This window comes from Sturnira hondurensis, unplaced genomic scaffold, assembly GCF_014824575.4.
Source record: "Sturnira hondurensis isolate 20B ecotype Veracruz unplaced genomic scaffold, ASM1482457v3 Scaffold0010128, whole genome shotgun sequence".
Classification (NCBI taxonomy): Eukaryota; Metazoa; Chordata; class Mammalia; order Chiroptera; family Phyllostomidae; genus Sturnira; species Sturnira hondurensis.
Genome location: NW_028082759.1, coordinates 12791078 through 12806650, shown reverse-complemented (window position 1 = coordinate 12806650; position 15573 = coordinate 12791078). Strand labels below are relative to the sequence as shown.

General features: G+C 35.1%; 1 protein-coding gene across 1 annotated transcript in view; it reads right to left on the bottom strand.

Annotated features, from left to right (window-relative positions):
* Nucleotides 1-11904, bottom strand: part of LOC118995324 (uncharacterized) — a 98187-nt gene extending 86283 nt beyond the window's left edge. Inside the window, exon 1 of the mRNA XM_037058237.1 lies at nt 11803-11904. Coding sequence (XP_036914132.1) covers nt 11803-11904 — 102 coding nt within the window. The remainder of the gene's footprint in view (nt 1-11802) is intronic.
* Nucleotides 11905-15573: the final 3669 nt, after the last annotated feature.

The following is a 15573-nucleotide window of genomic DNA, read 5'->3' as shown; positions in this document are numbered from 1 at the left end:
CTTTTTAGGAAGACAGTTAAAATTTTACCTCTTCCTCTTGCAAACCATGCATTCCTCAGCAAATTCCTTAATTTTTTGATTGTTAGTATACTTATCTGTAAGCTAATCCATAAAATTATTGCAAGAAATATATAAAATGAAAACATATACAGTACGTGGTAAATATACTATTATGATGAGGGCACAATAAATATTACAGGGATTAGAATATTCTTTCGCTTGAAATTTGGATGTAGAGAGCTATGCTATTAACTAAGTTAAACTTTGGAAGCAAATGGTAGTAATCAAGAATATAAAGAATGCCTGAGAACTCGCTAGGGAACAGAATCTTCAGCTGCCATGGGTGTCATTATGAAGTAAGAATGATGTATGTGACTTGAGTAAGCCTAAGAAAATGTCTGAAGCTCACCTGTCAGCATGGAGACATCCAGAATAATTACTGAAAACAAATGGAGCTCTTAAGAGTCCAAGAAGTTTTGACAGTGGAGGAAATGACTAGAAGCGGTCTTGACTTTTTATAACACTCACTCATCTTTGTCGCTTTCGTTGCATGTCAACATGTCTGTGTGTTACGAGGTCAATTTTCCCCCAAATTAAATGTAAATGGGATGTAGTTTGTCATAAATTAAAATGACATCATGATGGTGTGAATATTATTCTCAACATGCTAACATACTGTGTATCTATCTACTCTCACTGTGATTTACCACTCTCAAGTGAATGAGTGGCCCTGCCTGGAACAGTCACGTAGCAAAGAGAATTCCAGTTGAGCTCATGATCCATTTCTATCACCGTGCATGAGGAAAGCCCAGGGTACAATTCACAATCAGAGTTTCCCCTTTCACTCAGTAGCCTATAGCATGCAAGCCTGTAATTCTGGTATGCATGACTCCATGGATGAGGAATTGGAGTCCTGCTTCAAGGGCTGGACTCAGTATTACTGTACAGCACGTGGCCACAGTGTTGCTGGGCAACAGGGTTTGTTTTCTGCTGCTGGGATTCCCACTCCTGCTTCCATAGACGCATATTACATAGTTTATCTGTGTGGTGTGTGCTAATTCTGTTTCAGGAGGGTGGCTGCCAGCCATCCAGGCCTGACAAGAGGTGGGGGTAGGGGCCTTAAGTTACATAATATCTCTTTTGTTATAAGGCTAAGGAATAATATTAATCTTCCATTATAAAGATAAACTTTACTGATGCTCCTCGTCATGCTCTTGCTTGCCACCACCTGTTTAAAATTCTCTCACCACTGGCTCCTGTCCCACTCCTCTGTGCGTACATTAAGTTGTAATCTCTGAGCAGGTCATATAAAAGCAGCTGGGAGAGGATAAAGGGATGACGTATGTCCCAGCAAGGATGGCGTTTCCTGGAAACATTTCAAACTGGTCTGACAGAAAGTTGCTTACTGGCTCGCCATGGATGTAGCAACGTTCTTTAAGACACTGGTCATCTCAGTCAAAAATACACAAATCTAGAAGTACTCACATACACTGGTATGAGCTATTTCCATAGGATGGTACTAGAGACTGTTGTGGTTGGAACAAAACAAAATAATCAGAACTTTTTATTACCTAGGAAAAGCAAAAGTTTACAACTGTCTCTTTCTGCTGCCTTGAGAGTAGTATAAGCACTTTGTGCTGCCCTCAGCTCTCTGCGCTTGTACAGCAACTCTGCAAGATTCCTTTACAACTTTTTATACTCTCTCAACTTCTATCCTTCCCTCACCTTTTCAATGATTAAAAAAAAATTAGTTTCCAGGAGTAATAAAGTTCTGATTTATTTGTGAATTATGAAACAGGAATATAAAAATTTTAAACTAAGAACAACCCAAGATTGTCCTTAATTGCAGCCGAAGGAAGCCATGTAAAGCACAGTGTTCCCATACCCTATGAAGCATAGAATCTGCTAATCTGTAGAGTGCAGAAAATGTTTAACATCTGGCTCTGGTGGTAGGTGGAGTGTTGATTTGTAGTGTTTGCTGATTTCCACGGTGTAAATACTCCCACCGTGGCTGATTTCAGGCTACCAACCCAACGTGATTTCCTTTTAGCACTGAGGAATATTCCATTGTCTGAACATACCCAGTTTATATATCCATTCACCTACTAAAGAACATCTTGTTCTGAGTTTTTCACTTTTGAAGGACAATATCACTAGCTACAGAATTTTTGGTTGTTTTTTTTTTTTTATCTTGACATTTTAAATACTTCACACTCTTTTTCCTTGCACAGTTTTTGGGGAGAAGTTCCATGTAATTCTTACCTTTGATCCTTTGCAACTAAAGTATTTATCTTCTGATTTCCTTCAAGATGTTTTCTTTATCATTGATTTGCTATAATTTAAATATGACATGGCTAACTGTAGTTTTTAAATTTTTTTTACATTTATCTTGCTTGGTATTTTACTCATACATGAGTTGCATAATAATACTGATATGACTAATTATGATTACTGAAAATACTTAAAACTTTTTAAACATGCTATCTTAATTTTTGTTGTAAATCTTTTTTTTGCTCCCTAGTTACTCTGACTATTTTTATGTGAGGACTCAGAAAGATTCAGATACTGTACCCCTGCCATCATCTTCCCAGAATGCATATTTTTTCCTTCTTAAAAGATATGGCCATTTTCCAGGTCAGTGTATATAGATCTAATGCATTCTTTTTAATAGTTGAGCAACATTTAGTTTTAAAATGTAATTATTTAGCCATTATTTAAATCATAAGCTTTGTCATATATATTGCAAATATTTTCTCCCAGTTTATCTCTGAATTTTGACAGAAAGGTTATATCTTTATGTACTCAAATCCATTGGCCATTTTCTTTATGGCTTCTGAGCTCTGTAATGTTCTTTTTCTAAAAATATATTTTTATTAAATGTATTGGGTTGATACTGGTTAATGAGATTATTTAGATTTCAAGTGTACATCCTATAATGTATGATCTGTATATTGCATTGCATGTCCACCACCCCAAGCCCACGTAATCTTCCAACATTATATATTTGGTCCCCTTTACCCTTTACTATACCCACAGCCCAGTCTGTTCCCTCTGATAACCATCATACTGTTGTCTATGTCTGTGAGGTTCAGTTTTATATGACACATATGAGTGAAATCACATGGTCCTTAATTTTCTTGACTGACTTATTTCACTTAGCATGATATTCTAAAGGTCTATCCATGTTGTTGCATGGACAAGATGAAAATATTTAATCTTTTCTTATGGCTGAGTAGTATTCCATTGTACCACACATTTATCCAATCATCTATGAAGGACACTTGGGTTGTTCCCGTGTCTTGGCCACCATGAATAATGCTGCAGTGAACACTGAGGTACATATATCTTTGTAAATAAGTGTTTTCAAATTTTTCAAGTGGATATCCAGAAGAGGGGCTGCTGGGTCATATAGTGACTCTATTCTTAATATTTTGAAGGGCCTCCATACTGTTTTCCATAGTGGCTGTATCAGTCTACATTCCCACTTCTGATTAAAACATTCAATGAAATGAGTATAGAAGGAAAGTACCTCAGTATAATAAAGGCCCTATATGACAAACCTTCAGCTAATATCAATGGTAAAAAACAGAACACTTTTCCTCTAAGATCAGGAAGGAACAGGACAGGATGTCCAGTCTCGCTACTTTTTTTCCTTAAGGCTTTATTTATTTATTTTTAGAGAAAGGTGAAGGGAGGGAGAAAGAGAGGGAGAGAAACATCAATGTGTGGCACCCACTGGGGATGTGGCCTGCAACCCAGGCATGTGCCCTGACTAGGAATAGAACTGGTGACCCTTTGGTTCACAGCCTGCGCTCAATCCACTGAGCTGCACCAGCCAGGGCCAGTCTCAGTACTCTTAATCAATGTAGTACTAGAAGTCTTATGTACAACGTTCTTAAGTCATTCTCAAAGTTATACAAATATTTTAATATCATACCTTTTTGAACATTCAATTTTAAAACCCATGTGTGATTGTGGTATTAAATTGGTATCAAATAAGGCATAATTTATTCACTCTCCATTCTCTGAGTGGAGAGTGAATAAATTGCATATTATCCAATATACTATGAAGCCATATTTATTATGTAAAATTCATATTTACTTAATACATTTCTAGACTTTGTATTCTTTTTTTTTATTATACTTGCATTAATATATTCTATAAGATTAGTAACTTGATAATCATGCAGTGTATTTAGTAGGACAAGAACCCCTTTACTATTATATGTTTAATTTTTAGTTATTGTGAATTTTTATAATTACCTTTGTGCATGAAATTTATCATGTGATTTTTACATTACAAAAATTCCATACTGTAATTTAGGTTCATTAAATTTGATAAATATATCAATTTGGGGAAGACACTCATTTGGATAATATTGTGATTGTATTCTAGAATATGATACTACTCCAAAGTTATTCAGGTCTCAATTCTGTGAGTATGTATATATATAAAGAAACAGAATTGATCATTTTCTTTTATGTCCATGGAATATTTTAAATAGTTGTTCATGTATTTGTCACCAAAAATTGTACTTTCCAAAAAAGAAAGTTGTTTTCAGAGCATGTTCTCTGAATATGATCAAATAAAGATAGAAAACAATAAATGGCTGTCCAGCATAATTTTCATATACTGCCAGTGAAGGTACACATTGATTTAATAACTTTGAAAACCAAAAGATTAAAGCTAAGTACTGAATGTGAACATAGCTAACACATTAATTTTAAGCCCTGTGTACAGATGCTCACCAAAACACAATACAAGAGTACTATTTATAATTGCCCCAAACTGTAAATAAGCAAAATATCCTCCAAAAGTGTACTGCCTAAGTGAATTGTGGTATCTTCAAACCACAGAATACCATATAGCTGTGAGAAAAAAAATAATCTATGGTCACATGGAAAAACATCCATGACCCTCAAAAGACAAAATTAAATTAAAAAATGAGAGAAAAAGAGTATGTACTGTATGACACCATTTATACAAAGTTAAAAATAGGTAAAACTAACTTACGGGGGCTGGGACAGTAGTGCCATTGGCAGAAACAGCGACTGGGAGAGAATGGACGACCGCCACTGCACCAAGGTTCTCCCTGCTGATCCCTTGTGAACAGTCACTAAGATGTGTGCACATTTACGATTTACATACTCTTGTGTGTATGCTGTACTCTCACAACAAAAACTCCAGGATACAATGACAAAATCACACAAATATCTGTCTTCCTCACATCAATGTATTTATCAAATGTAATGCATTCAAATTACAATAAGGAATTTAAGAATGTGTCCAGGATATATTGTTAATTGGACTGATTTTTTAAACAAACTAGCAAAAAGCCACTCCTGAATACACACAGCCAAATAAACAGATATATCAATTTCAGTACACAAATAAACATTTTTCTTCAGCTGGAACAGATGGTTTTTGTTGTTGTTCATCAATTGCTTTTTGTGCCTCATTTTTTATCAAAAGAAGTTTTGACAAATGGCTCTGGAAGAATTACAATATCAAGAAAAGATGAATATTAATGCAGAGGACGGAAGTACCTCGTGTTGCCTGCTTCTTTCACAGGCCGCTGGCTGACCCGGCACCACATGGCAGGGTCTGCACCTTAGAGCAGAATTTCCAATCATCTCACACTAAGGTTTTAAACCTGAAGTGCTTGCTCTAGTCTATCCCATATTTTGCTTCCCAGTAGGTATCCTGCAATCTGATCCCATGATTCTTTTCACACTCAGGGCTCCTGATGTGCAGCTCCACACCTTTTGCACCTCTTCTCTTTTGACCACAATTCTACCTTCCTGATTACGTACACTGCTTACGCCGACCTGAATAAATGGATGCCTTCCTCGCACCATCCTGCACCTCGGTGCAGGCTCAGGGGGGTCCAGCCTGCGGCCCTTGGGCCGCAAGCAGCCCAGGATGGCTGAGAATGCAGCCCAACACAAAATTGTAAATTTACTTAAAACATTATGAGATATTTTTGGGATCACATGCAGTAATGTATTTAATGTGTGGCCCAAGATAATTCTTTTTCTTCCCATGTGGTGTGGAGATGCTAAAAGGTTGGACACCTCTGGCTGGAGCCTCTCTCACCCTTTCTCCACATACTGTAAATAATTCTTGGCCCTGAAAGCATGGTCCTGGACTAAGGGTGAAGATTCTTTTTTCTTTTAACTTCATTTTAAAATTCAGACAAACAGAAAAGCTACAGAAATAGTAGAAAGAATTAAATCCCTGGTATTTTTCCATATTTCCCAGTTAACATTTTACTACAGTTTTTTATTGTTCTCTCCCACTTTCCCTCTTTCTGTATCCCTCTTTCTTCCCTCTTTATTCCTGGAAATTTTCAAAATCACCACAAACACTGAATTAACAAATATTGAGTTCCTAGGCACAAGACAGGGTTGGGTTCCCATAAGCCTCTACTCACAGCATTTCTTCAACAGATTGATACAAAACCTTTTTAACACGTATTGCTGTTTAAAGACACTTTTAAAAACGTAGATTGTTGATTCATTAACAGTGAGCTCATGCCCACCAGCACCACAACAGCCCCTGAACAGAGCTTCCCTAACACGCATCTTTTCTAACACACCTTCTTTCCCCGTAAGGCATGCCACAGCCTTGTTCCCCTAGGGCGCTGGGCAGCACTTGAGCACTAGTGAGCTCACTACCACCCCCCACAGCAACAACAAAACACAAAAATGCACACAACGTGTGACGCTAGGCTGGCCACAAAGAGAACACCTAGTTACAGTATGAGAGCAAAAACAAGCAGGCAGAGCACCATTTGTTGGACCTCAACTGGATGTGCATGAGGTCCAAANTGAACGGAGCTTCTCTAACACGCATCTTTTCTAACACACCTTCTTTCCCCGCAAGGCATGCCACAGCCTTGTTCCCCTAGGGCACTGGGCAGCACTTGAGCACTAGTGAGCTCACTACCACCCCCCACAGCAACAACAAAACACAAAAATGCACACAACGTGTGACGCTATGCTGACCACAAAGAGAACACCTAGTTACAGTATGAGAGCAAAAACAAGCAGGCAGAGCACCATTTGTTGGACCTCAACTGGATGTGCATGAGGTCCAAACAAGTGCAATTTGGTGACTCAAATTTTCACCACTCTGCACGTGTCCATGAATGACTGCAAAAGCACCACAAAGACTGATTTTGTGGTTACAAATAAAATTTAGTAAGTAGGTAAATTTTCAGACATGGAACCCATCAGTAAAAAGGATCAGCTGTGTAAAGGTCACAAAGCTAATAAGTGATAGACTGAAGTCTGGCATCAGAGCTAACCAAAAAGTTTATGTTCATTTGATCTCATCACTGATCTTCTGGGTATAACATTTCCATCCTCTCTGAGGAACTAGTTACTATCCTAGCTGTTATTAATAACTACTACTGGTCTAAGAAAAATTGTGAATTAGGTGAAATCTGCTCTTGATAGCCTCCTGCTCATCATCTCAGTCCCTTTCCAGGTCTGGTCCATATGTCTTGGCCCATTATCTTTGAAGATTTATTTCCATTACCTACCACTCTGATTTTCTCAGATCCAAAGGTGTCACCTAGATAGTCAGATAAATTAATACTTGTAAATGTGAAAATGGGAACTAAGTAGATGAGTACCTTTTGGAGAACATATGCACTATTTCCCCCCTAAGACAGAATTAATATTGGTGTGTAATTCATTGAGGTGAGGTTTCTCAGGACAGTCTATAGGTTGTATGGGATCAACTTTGCAAATGAGTAGAGAAAAACACCTGTGAGAGTGGAGGATTAATGCTCAGCTTCTCAGCTCTTCTATGCTATTTCTTTCATATCTCCCAACAGGTTAACAAAACAGGTCCAGGAATTAAAAATGGTCCATCAGGGAATGGAAAGGAAGTCTGAGTTCTGCGTTCAAACAGGTTATTGTTATGAAATTAGGCGTGGAGAAATTTAATAGTCTTTTTCTAAAAGTTTTTTAGTATCTTTCTGTGCTGTTATTTAAAAAACTATAAAAAGTAATAGCAGATATATCAGAGTTTGGATAAAGCAGCCTTGATAGCTTCAACTGTATGTTGAAATTAACCAGTAATCTCTAAACCCACAGCATTTCATTCATTTCATTGTGCAGAAGAGCTTCAAATGGCTGGAGAAATTATAATGCCCTTACTCTATAATACAGAAACACGGAAAAGTTTTGTTCCAAACATAATGCCTGAGGATTACTGCATATCAAAGGAAAAAGCACATCTAAAACACAAGTGTTTGACAGCTATAGAAGGAGGGACAAATACTTGACCTATTTATTACAAGCTCTAGGTACAATTAATCAACCCATTTACAGAAATGTGGAAATAGGAAGTAAAATGGGAAATTATTATCAAACACATCTTATGGTAGTAGTTTCAAAGGAAAAAAAACATACACATATATGTACAAATATACATGCACATAGGATTTTCTATTATCTAGTGCCACACTGAGTGATGAAATAGGGTAGGGAGTAGGGGAGCCAGCTGGCTTCAAGGCATCATCGCATTGGAGGAGAGAGAGATGGATTACTTATGAAGGACAGTGACTATCATCTGAGGAGAAGGGAATGGGAAGGAAGGAATTCTCTTCAAGTTATATAAAACTAGATTTCAAATGAATTAAAAAATAAAGAGCAAATAATGAAATAGTAATAACCCTAAAAATATAAAATGCAAAAATGCAGGAAAAGGAGACATAACAGAGAATACAGTAAATAGAAAAAGCCCATGCAGAGATAATTCAAAGATTGGAGTTAGCAATTAAGAATTTTTTTAAATTATTATTTTGAGTGTAATGCTGAATACAGAAGAAAAGATGGAAAGTAGGAATCTCAACATAGAATTAGAGATGATAAAAAATTATTAAATGGTTACTTACTCTACAACTGAAATATACAATATTTGAATTTATGAACTCATTGGTTTGGATTAACTATAGGCTGGACACAGTAAACTCAGAGACAGGTCAAAACAAAATATGGAGAAATAACAAATAGAAAGAAACAGAAAAGAGTGCAGGGGATGTGTGGATTACTGCAGATTATCTAATATTCATATAATTATAGTTTCAGGGAAAGAAAGAAAAGAACAGAGCAATATTTCAGACCTCTTAGTAAGGAATTTGCCCAAATTGATGAAAAACATCAACCTATAGATTAAAGGACTTTAGTGAACCCTAAACAGAATAACAAAGAAAACCATCATATTCAAACAGTAAAAAATAAAGATAATGGAAAAAACAGTCTTAGAATCAGCTGGAGTGGGAATTAAATTGCTTTTAAAAGAGGAAAAATCAGATTGATGACTGAGTTTTCAACAGTACTATAAAAACCATAAAACAATAATATGACTTTTTAAAAATGCTAAAAGAAAAACTGCTCACTGAAAATTGTGTATTCAGTTAAAACGCCCTTCAATAATGAAGTACATACTTCATGGTGAAAAGACGAAAGCTCTTTCTCTAAGATCAGGAACAAGACAAGGAAATCTACTCTTGTCACTTTTATACAACACAGTGTTGGAAGTCCCAGCAAGAACAATTTGGCAAGAAAAAGAAGTAAAAAGCATCAAATCAGAAAGAAAGAATGAAACTGTCACTATTGGCAGATGGTGTAATATTATAAGTAGAAAATCTTAAATATTCTACCAAAAACATTTAGAACCAAAAAAATGCGGTAAAGTTACAGAATAGAAAGTCAATATAAAAAACTTTTGTGTGTCCATGTACTAATAGTGAAATGTCAGAAAGAAAAATAAAGAAAATAATCTCATTTAAAATTGCATCAAAAATACAATTACTACTAATAATTTTAATCAAAGAGGTGAAAGAAAACAGAAAATTATTAGACATTATTGAAAAATTGAAGAAGACACAAATAAATGAAAAGATATCCCATGCTCAGTGATTAAAACAATTAATATTGTTAAAATATCCATACTACCCAGAGCAATATCCAAATTCAATGTAATCCCTATTAAAATTCCAAAGTCATTTCTCACAGAACTAGAACAAACAATTCTAAAATTTATATGAAACAAAAAAAGATCCAGTACAGCCAAAGCAAGCCTGATAAAGAACAAAGCTGGAAGCATCACACTCCCAGATTTCAAACTATACTACAAAGCTATAATAATCAAAACAATATCACATTCTCACAGAAACACACATAGATTAATGAAACAGAATAGAGAGCCCAGAAATAGACCCAAACATGTATGGTCAAATAATCCTTGACAAAGGAGCCAAGAATATGCAATGGGGAATGGAGAGTTTCTTCAATAAATGGTGTTGGAAAAACCGGATGGCCACCTGCAAAAGAATGAAACTGGACCACTATCTTATACCATACATAAAAAAAAGTAAAAAAAGAAGTAAAAACAAACATAAGACCTGAAACTGTAAAATTCCTGGAAGAAAAATGAGTGCTAAGCTCCTTGACATTGGTTTGAAGATGAGTTTTGGACTTGACACCAAAAGCAAAGGCAACAAAGTAAAAAATCAACAAGTGGGAGTATATCAAACTAAAAAGCCTCTACACAGCAAAGAAAACCATCAACAAAATTCAAAGACAACCTATGAAATGGGAGAAAATACTGCACTCATATACCTGAAAAGGGGCTAATATCCAAAGTACATGAAGAACTCACACAACTCAACAGCCAAAAATATCTGATTAAAAAATGGGCCACGGATCTGAACATACATTTTTCCAAAGAACTACAGATGACCAACAGATAGATGAACATTACTAACCATCAGGGAAATGCACATCAAACCCACCATGAGACATTATCTCCTACTGTAGAGTGGCTATTATCAAAAGGATAAGAAATAAGTACTGAAGAGGATGTGGAGAGAAGTGAATCCTTGTGCACTGCCGGTGGGAATGTAAATTGGTACAGTCAGTATGAAAACCAGTACAGAGATTTCTTGAAAACGTCAACCTAGAACTTCCATGTGATCCAGCAATTCTACTCCTGGGAATATATACAAAGGAAACAAAAACAGTAACTTGAAAGATACATGTGCCCCATGTTCACAGCAATATCATTTACAACAGCCAAGACATGGAAATAACCTCTGTCCATCAATAAATAAATGGATAAATATGATGTGGTATATATTCAAAATGGAATATTATCCAGCCATAAAAAGAAAAACACAGCCATTTGCAAAATCATGGGTGGACCTTAAGGGCATTATTCTAATCAAATCCTGCTTTGTATATTTGGATAATAAAAGTATGATATATCAAAAATTATAAAACATAGATAAAGCAGAATTCAAAGGAAAATTTTAACTTTAACTGCACATATTAAAGAAGAAGAAAGGTTGAAAATCTAAAATCAAAGCTTTTATCTCAAGATGCTAGAAAAGGAACTATAAACTACACACATACAGAGAGGATATATAAATATTAAAAAATAAATGAAGTAGCAAGCAAAGATATAGTAAAAAATACTGACAAAGCCAAAAGTTGTGTGATGATTAATGTATCAACTTGACTGTGCCACCAGGTGCCTAGATATTTGTTTGTACTTTATTCTGGGTGTGCCTGTGAGGGTGTTTCCAGATGAGATTTACATTTGAATCAGTGGACTGAATAAAGCAGATTGCCCTCCCCGCTGTGGAGGGCCTTTAATTGGATAAAGGCCTTAATAGAACAAACAGGCTCCATAAGAGGAGCAGTCCTTCTCTCTGCCTATCTTGCAGCTGCACAGTCTGCCTTCACACTTGGACTCAGACCAGAGCACATCATTGGCCCTCCTACTTTGAGGCTTTCAGACCTAGGAACTGGGCCATCAATGCCTCGTCTCCAGAAGGCCGATGGAAGACTTTGTGGCTTCTCAGTCTCCACAATCGTGCACGCCATTTCCGTTTGGCTTTGTTTTTCTGGAAATCCTTGACTAGATTTTGAAATCAAGAGTGGTTCTTCTTTTCTTAGATAAGTTCCTTTAACATTTCATATAATAAGGGCTTGGTGATGATGAACTCCTTGAATTTGACCTTATCTGAGAAGCGCTTTATCTGCCCTAAAAAAATATGAACAGTGAAAGGACAGCAAACTCACAGTTATTAACAACCACACCTAAAACAAAAGCAAACCAAGAGGACAGCTAGATCGGGAGTGGAACCATAGAAATGGAGATCACATGGAGGGTTAGCAATGGGGGAGTGGGAGGAGGAGAAGGGGGAAGAAGGTACAGAGAATAAGTAGCATAGACGGTAGGTAGAAAATAGGGGGGAGGGCAAGAATAGTAGGGGAAATATAGAATTACAGAACGTGTGACACAAGGACATTAACTAAAGGGGGGAATGATGGGGGAGGGGTGTGCAGGGTGGAGGGGAATGAAGGGGGTAAATGGGACAACTGTAATGACATAGTCAATAAAATATATTAAAAAGGGAAAAAGAGTACAAAAAAACTAATAATAAAAATTATTGTTTTTTGAAAAAAAAAGAGTCGTTCTTGGGAAGACTCAGCCTCCACAATTACATAAGCCAATTCTTTATAATAAACCTCTTCACAGGTATACATATCCGTTATTTGTTCTGTTTTTTTTTTTTCTGGAGAACCCTACTAATACAAATTGAATCTTTAAATACTTTGATAAAATTTATCAACACCTAGCAAGATTAATCAAGACATAAAAGACAAAGAAAAACAATAATTACTGTTAGAAATGAAAAGTTTTTATGAGCACACCTATAGGATATATGAAATTAAAAATAAAATAAAGCATATTTCCCACAACTCTTTAACAGTAAATTTAATATCTAAAATGAAATGGAAAATATCTAGAAAAACACAATTTACCAACACTAACATAAGAAGTAACTGAAAAATCTCAATAGTTTTTATCTATTAAAGAAATTGAGCCCCCAATTAAAATTATTACCACAAAGAAAATACCAGGAAGAGATGGCCTTATTGGCAAATTCTCCTAAACAGTTAAAGAACAAAATATATCAATTTAACATAAACTCTGTTAGAAATTTTAGAAATAGAACCCACTTTCTGTTTTATGAGACCTACATAACAAATCCTGAAAATTAAATATTTAAAGAAAGAAAAATGAGAAGCTTATGTTGCTCATAAAAATAGAAGTGAATTCTTAAACATTAACAAATTGTAAAAATTGATATGAATTCTATGTTTTATTTTTTTATTTTTTTATGAATTCTTAAACATTAACAAATTTTACCAGATTAACAAATTGAATTTGGTAAAATTTGAAAAGGCTAATATTTCATGACTAATGAGGTTTATCCAAGGGATACAAGGTCAACTAGCTTCACATTAAAAAATTAACCAATAACAATTTAATTCATCACATTAACAGAATGAGAAAAAAAATCACATTATCATCTTGATAAATACACAAAAAGCATGTGACAAAGCTCAACCCACACTCATGATAAGAACTTAAAGAAAATTGTGCTTAAAAAGGAGCATCCTTAAGTTGATAAGGAGCACATATGAAAAATGTAAAACTACCCCATAATTAGTATTAAATATTGAATGTTTCCCCATGACCTTATTTTGGGCAGAAGTCAGGATGTCCCCTACAACTATTTCTGTTCAACATTATTTCATATCCAGGGTAAAAGAAAAAGAGAAAGAAATTGAAGTGTATATACCAGAAAGAAAGAAGTAAAACTATTATTTTTTTAGATCATCTGATTATGTACATAGAAATTCCAAAAGAATCTACAAACTGGTATATTTAATATACAAATTTAGGAAGGTCTTTGGATGCAATGTCAATATAAAGTTACTTGTATTTCTAGTGTATTTCTGGTAATAAATATTAATATAACAGCACCAAAAATGATAAAAACTTCTAAGAATCAGTTAACAGTGTGAAATATAGGGCCCAGCACAAATAACACCCCTTTTTACGACAAAATCATAAGCATCTAATTCTGCAACAACAGTATTCCACTCAAGCACACCATGTGACATTTTAGGTGAAATGTTCAAATTAAAACTATAAATTACTACACCCATAATATTGCCCTACCTACTACACTCAAGCAGGCCTTGCTTCTGCCAGACCCTGTATGTACAAGAGTTCTACACTGGAAACTACAAAATACTGTTAAGAGAAATGAAGGAACATCTAAACAAGTAGAATGACAGACCATTTTCATGGAGTGGAAGACACCCTACAAAAAAATTTTATTCAAGGTAGATCAAAGATCTAAATATAGAAGCAAAATAATAAAACTTCTAGAAGTAAGTAAAAGAATATCTCCATTTCCATCAGGTATGTAGTTTTATTAAATAAAATACAGGAGCACTAAATATAAAATGAAAGACTGGTAAACTGAAGTTGAATTTTCAACTTCATTGAAATTAAGAACTTTTGCTTCTCAAAAGAGACCATTGAAAGAGGGAAAAGAGAACACACACACTGGGAAAACATATTCATAATACGTACTTCCAACAAAGACTTGAATTTAGGATATACAAAGAGCCTTATAAATCATTAATTAAGAGACAAATAACCTCTTTATAAAATGGACAAAAGATTTGAATAGACACTTCACAAAATTGGCTCCCAAAAAACAACAAGGGATGAGAAAAAGCTCAACATCAATACCAATCAAGGAAATGCAAAGTAAAACCAAATGAGATCCTAATACACACACACCAGAAAGGTTATACTAAAAATATTGCCAATCAGTAGCACAGACAGTATAAGGTATGAGACCACTGGGACTCATATGTATTTTTTGTGAGAGTGTAAACTAGTAAGTACAACCTCCTTGGAAAATTATTTTGCAGTATCTACACATCTTATCTATCCTATGACCAAGTATAAACCCAAGAGAAATGGTTGTATATATTCACCAAAAGACACATAAAGTGATCATTTTAGCAGCTTTACTCATAATAGCCTGAAAGTGAAAACACCCAAATTTTAAAGTAAATTGTATAATGTTTATACATAAAAAGCAACAAAAAGAGTGAAGAACATCCATTCTCTACAATATAATGAATTCTTATGTATGTTATATTGAGTGGAAAAAGTAGACAATAGTGAGCTTGTTGTATAAAGTATTTACATAAATTCAAGAACAACATTAATCTGAGGTGAGAGAAGTCAGACAATGACTCTTTCTGGGGGTGGAGTGGGCCCAGTGTGCATTATTAGCAAGGGGGCACAAGGATGCCTTCTGGGATTTGGTTAACATTTTGTATTTTGATAATGGAGGTATGCGCTTATGCAAAAACTCATCCAGCCATGCACATAATATTTGTGCACTCCACCACATGTATGTTATGACTTGTTTTTTAAAAAATGTAAACAGAGAATTCTCAGAAAAACAAATCCAAATGGCCAACAAAGTATAATGAGCTCAGATTTACAAATAAGGAAATTCATGTTATAGCAACAATGAAACATCACTTTACACATATGAAACTGCCAAAAATTAAAAAGCAGGTAAACACTTTGCTGGTTGAAATGGAAATTATTACAATGGTTTGGATTGATTCGTGACCCTATTTTTTAAATTATATTTTGGTAAAAAA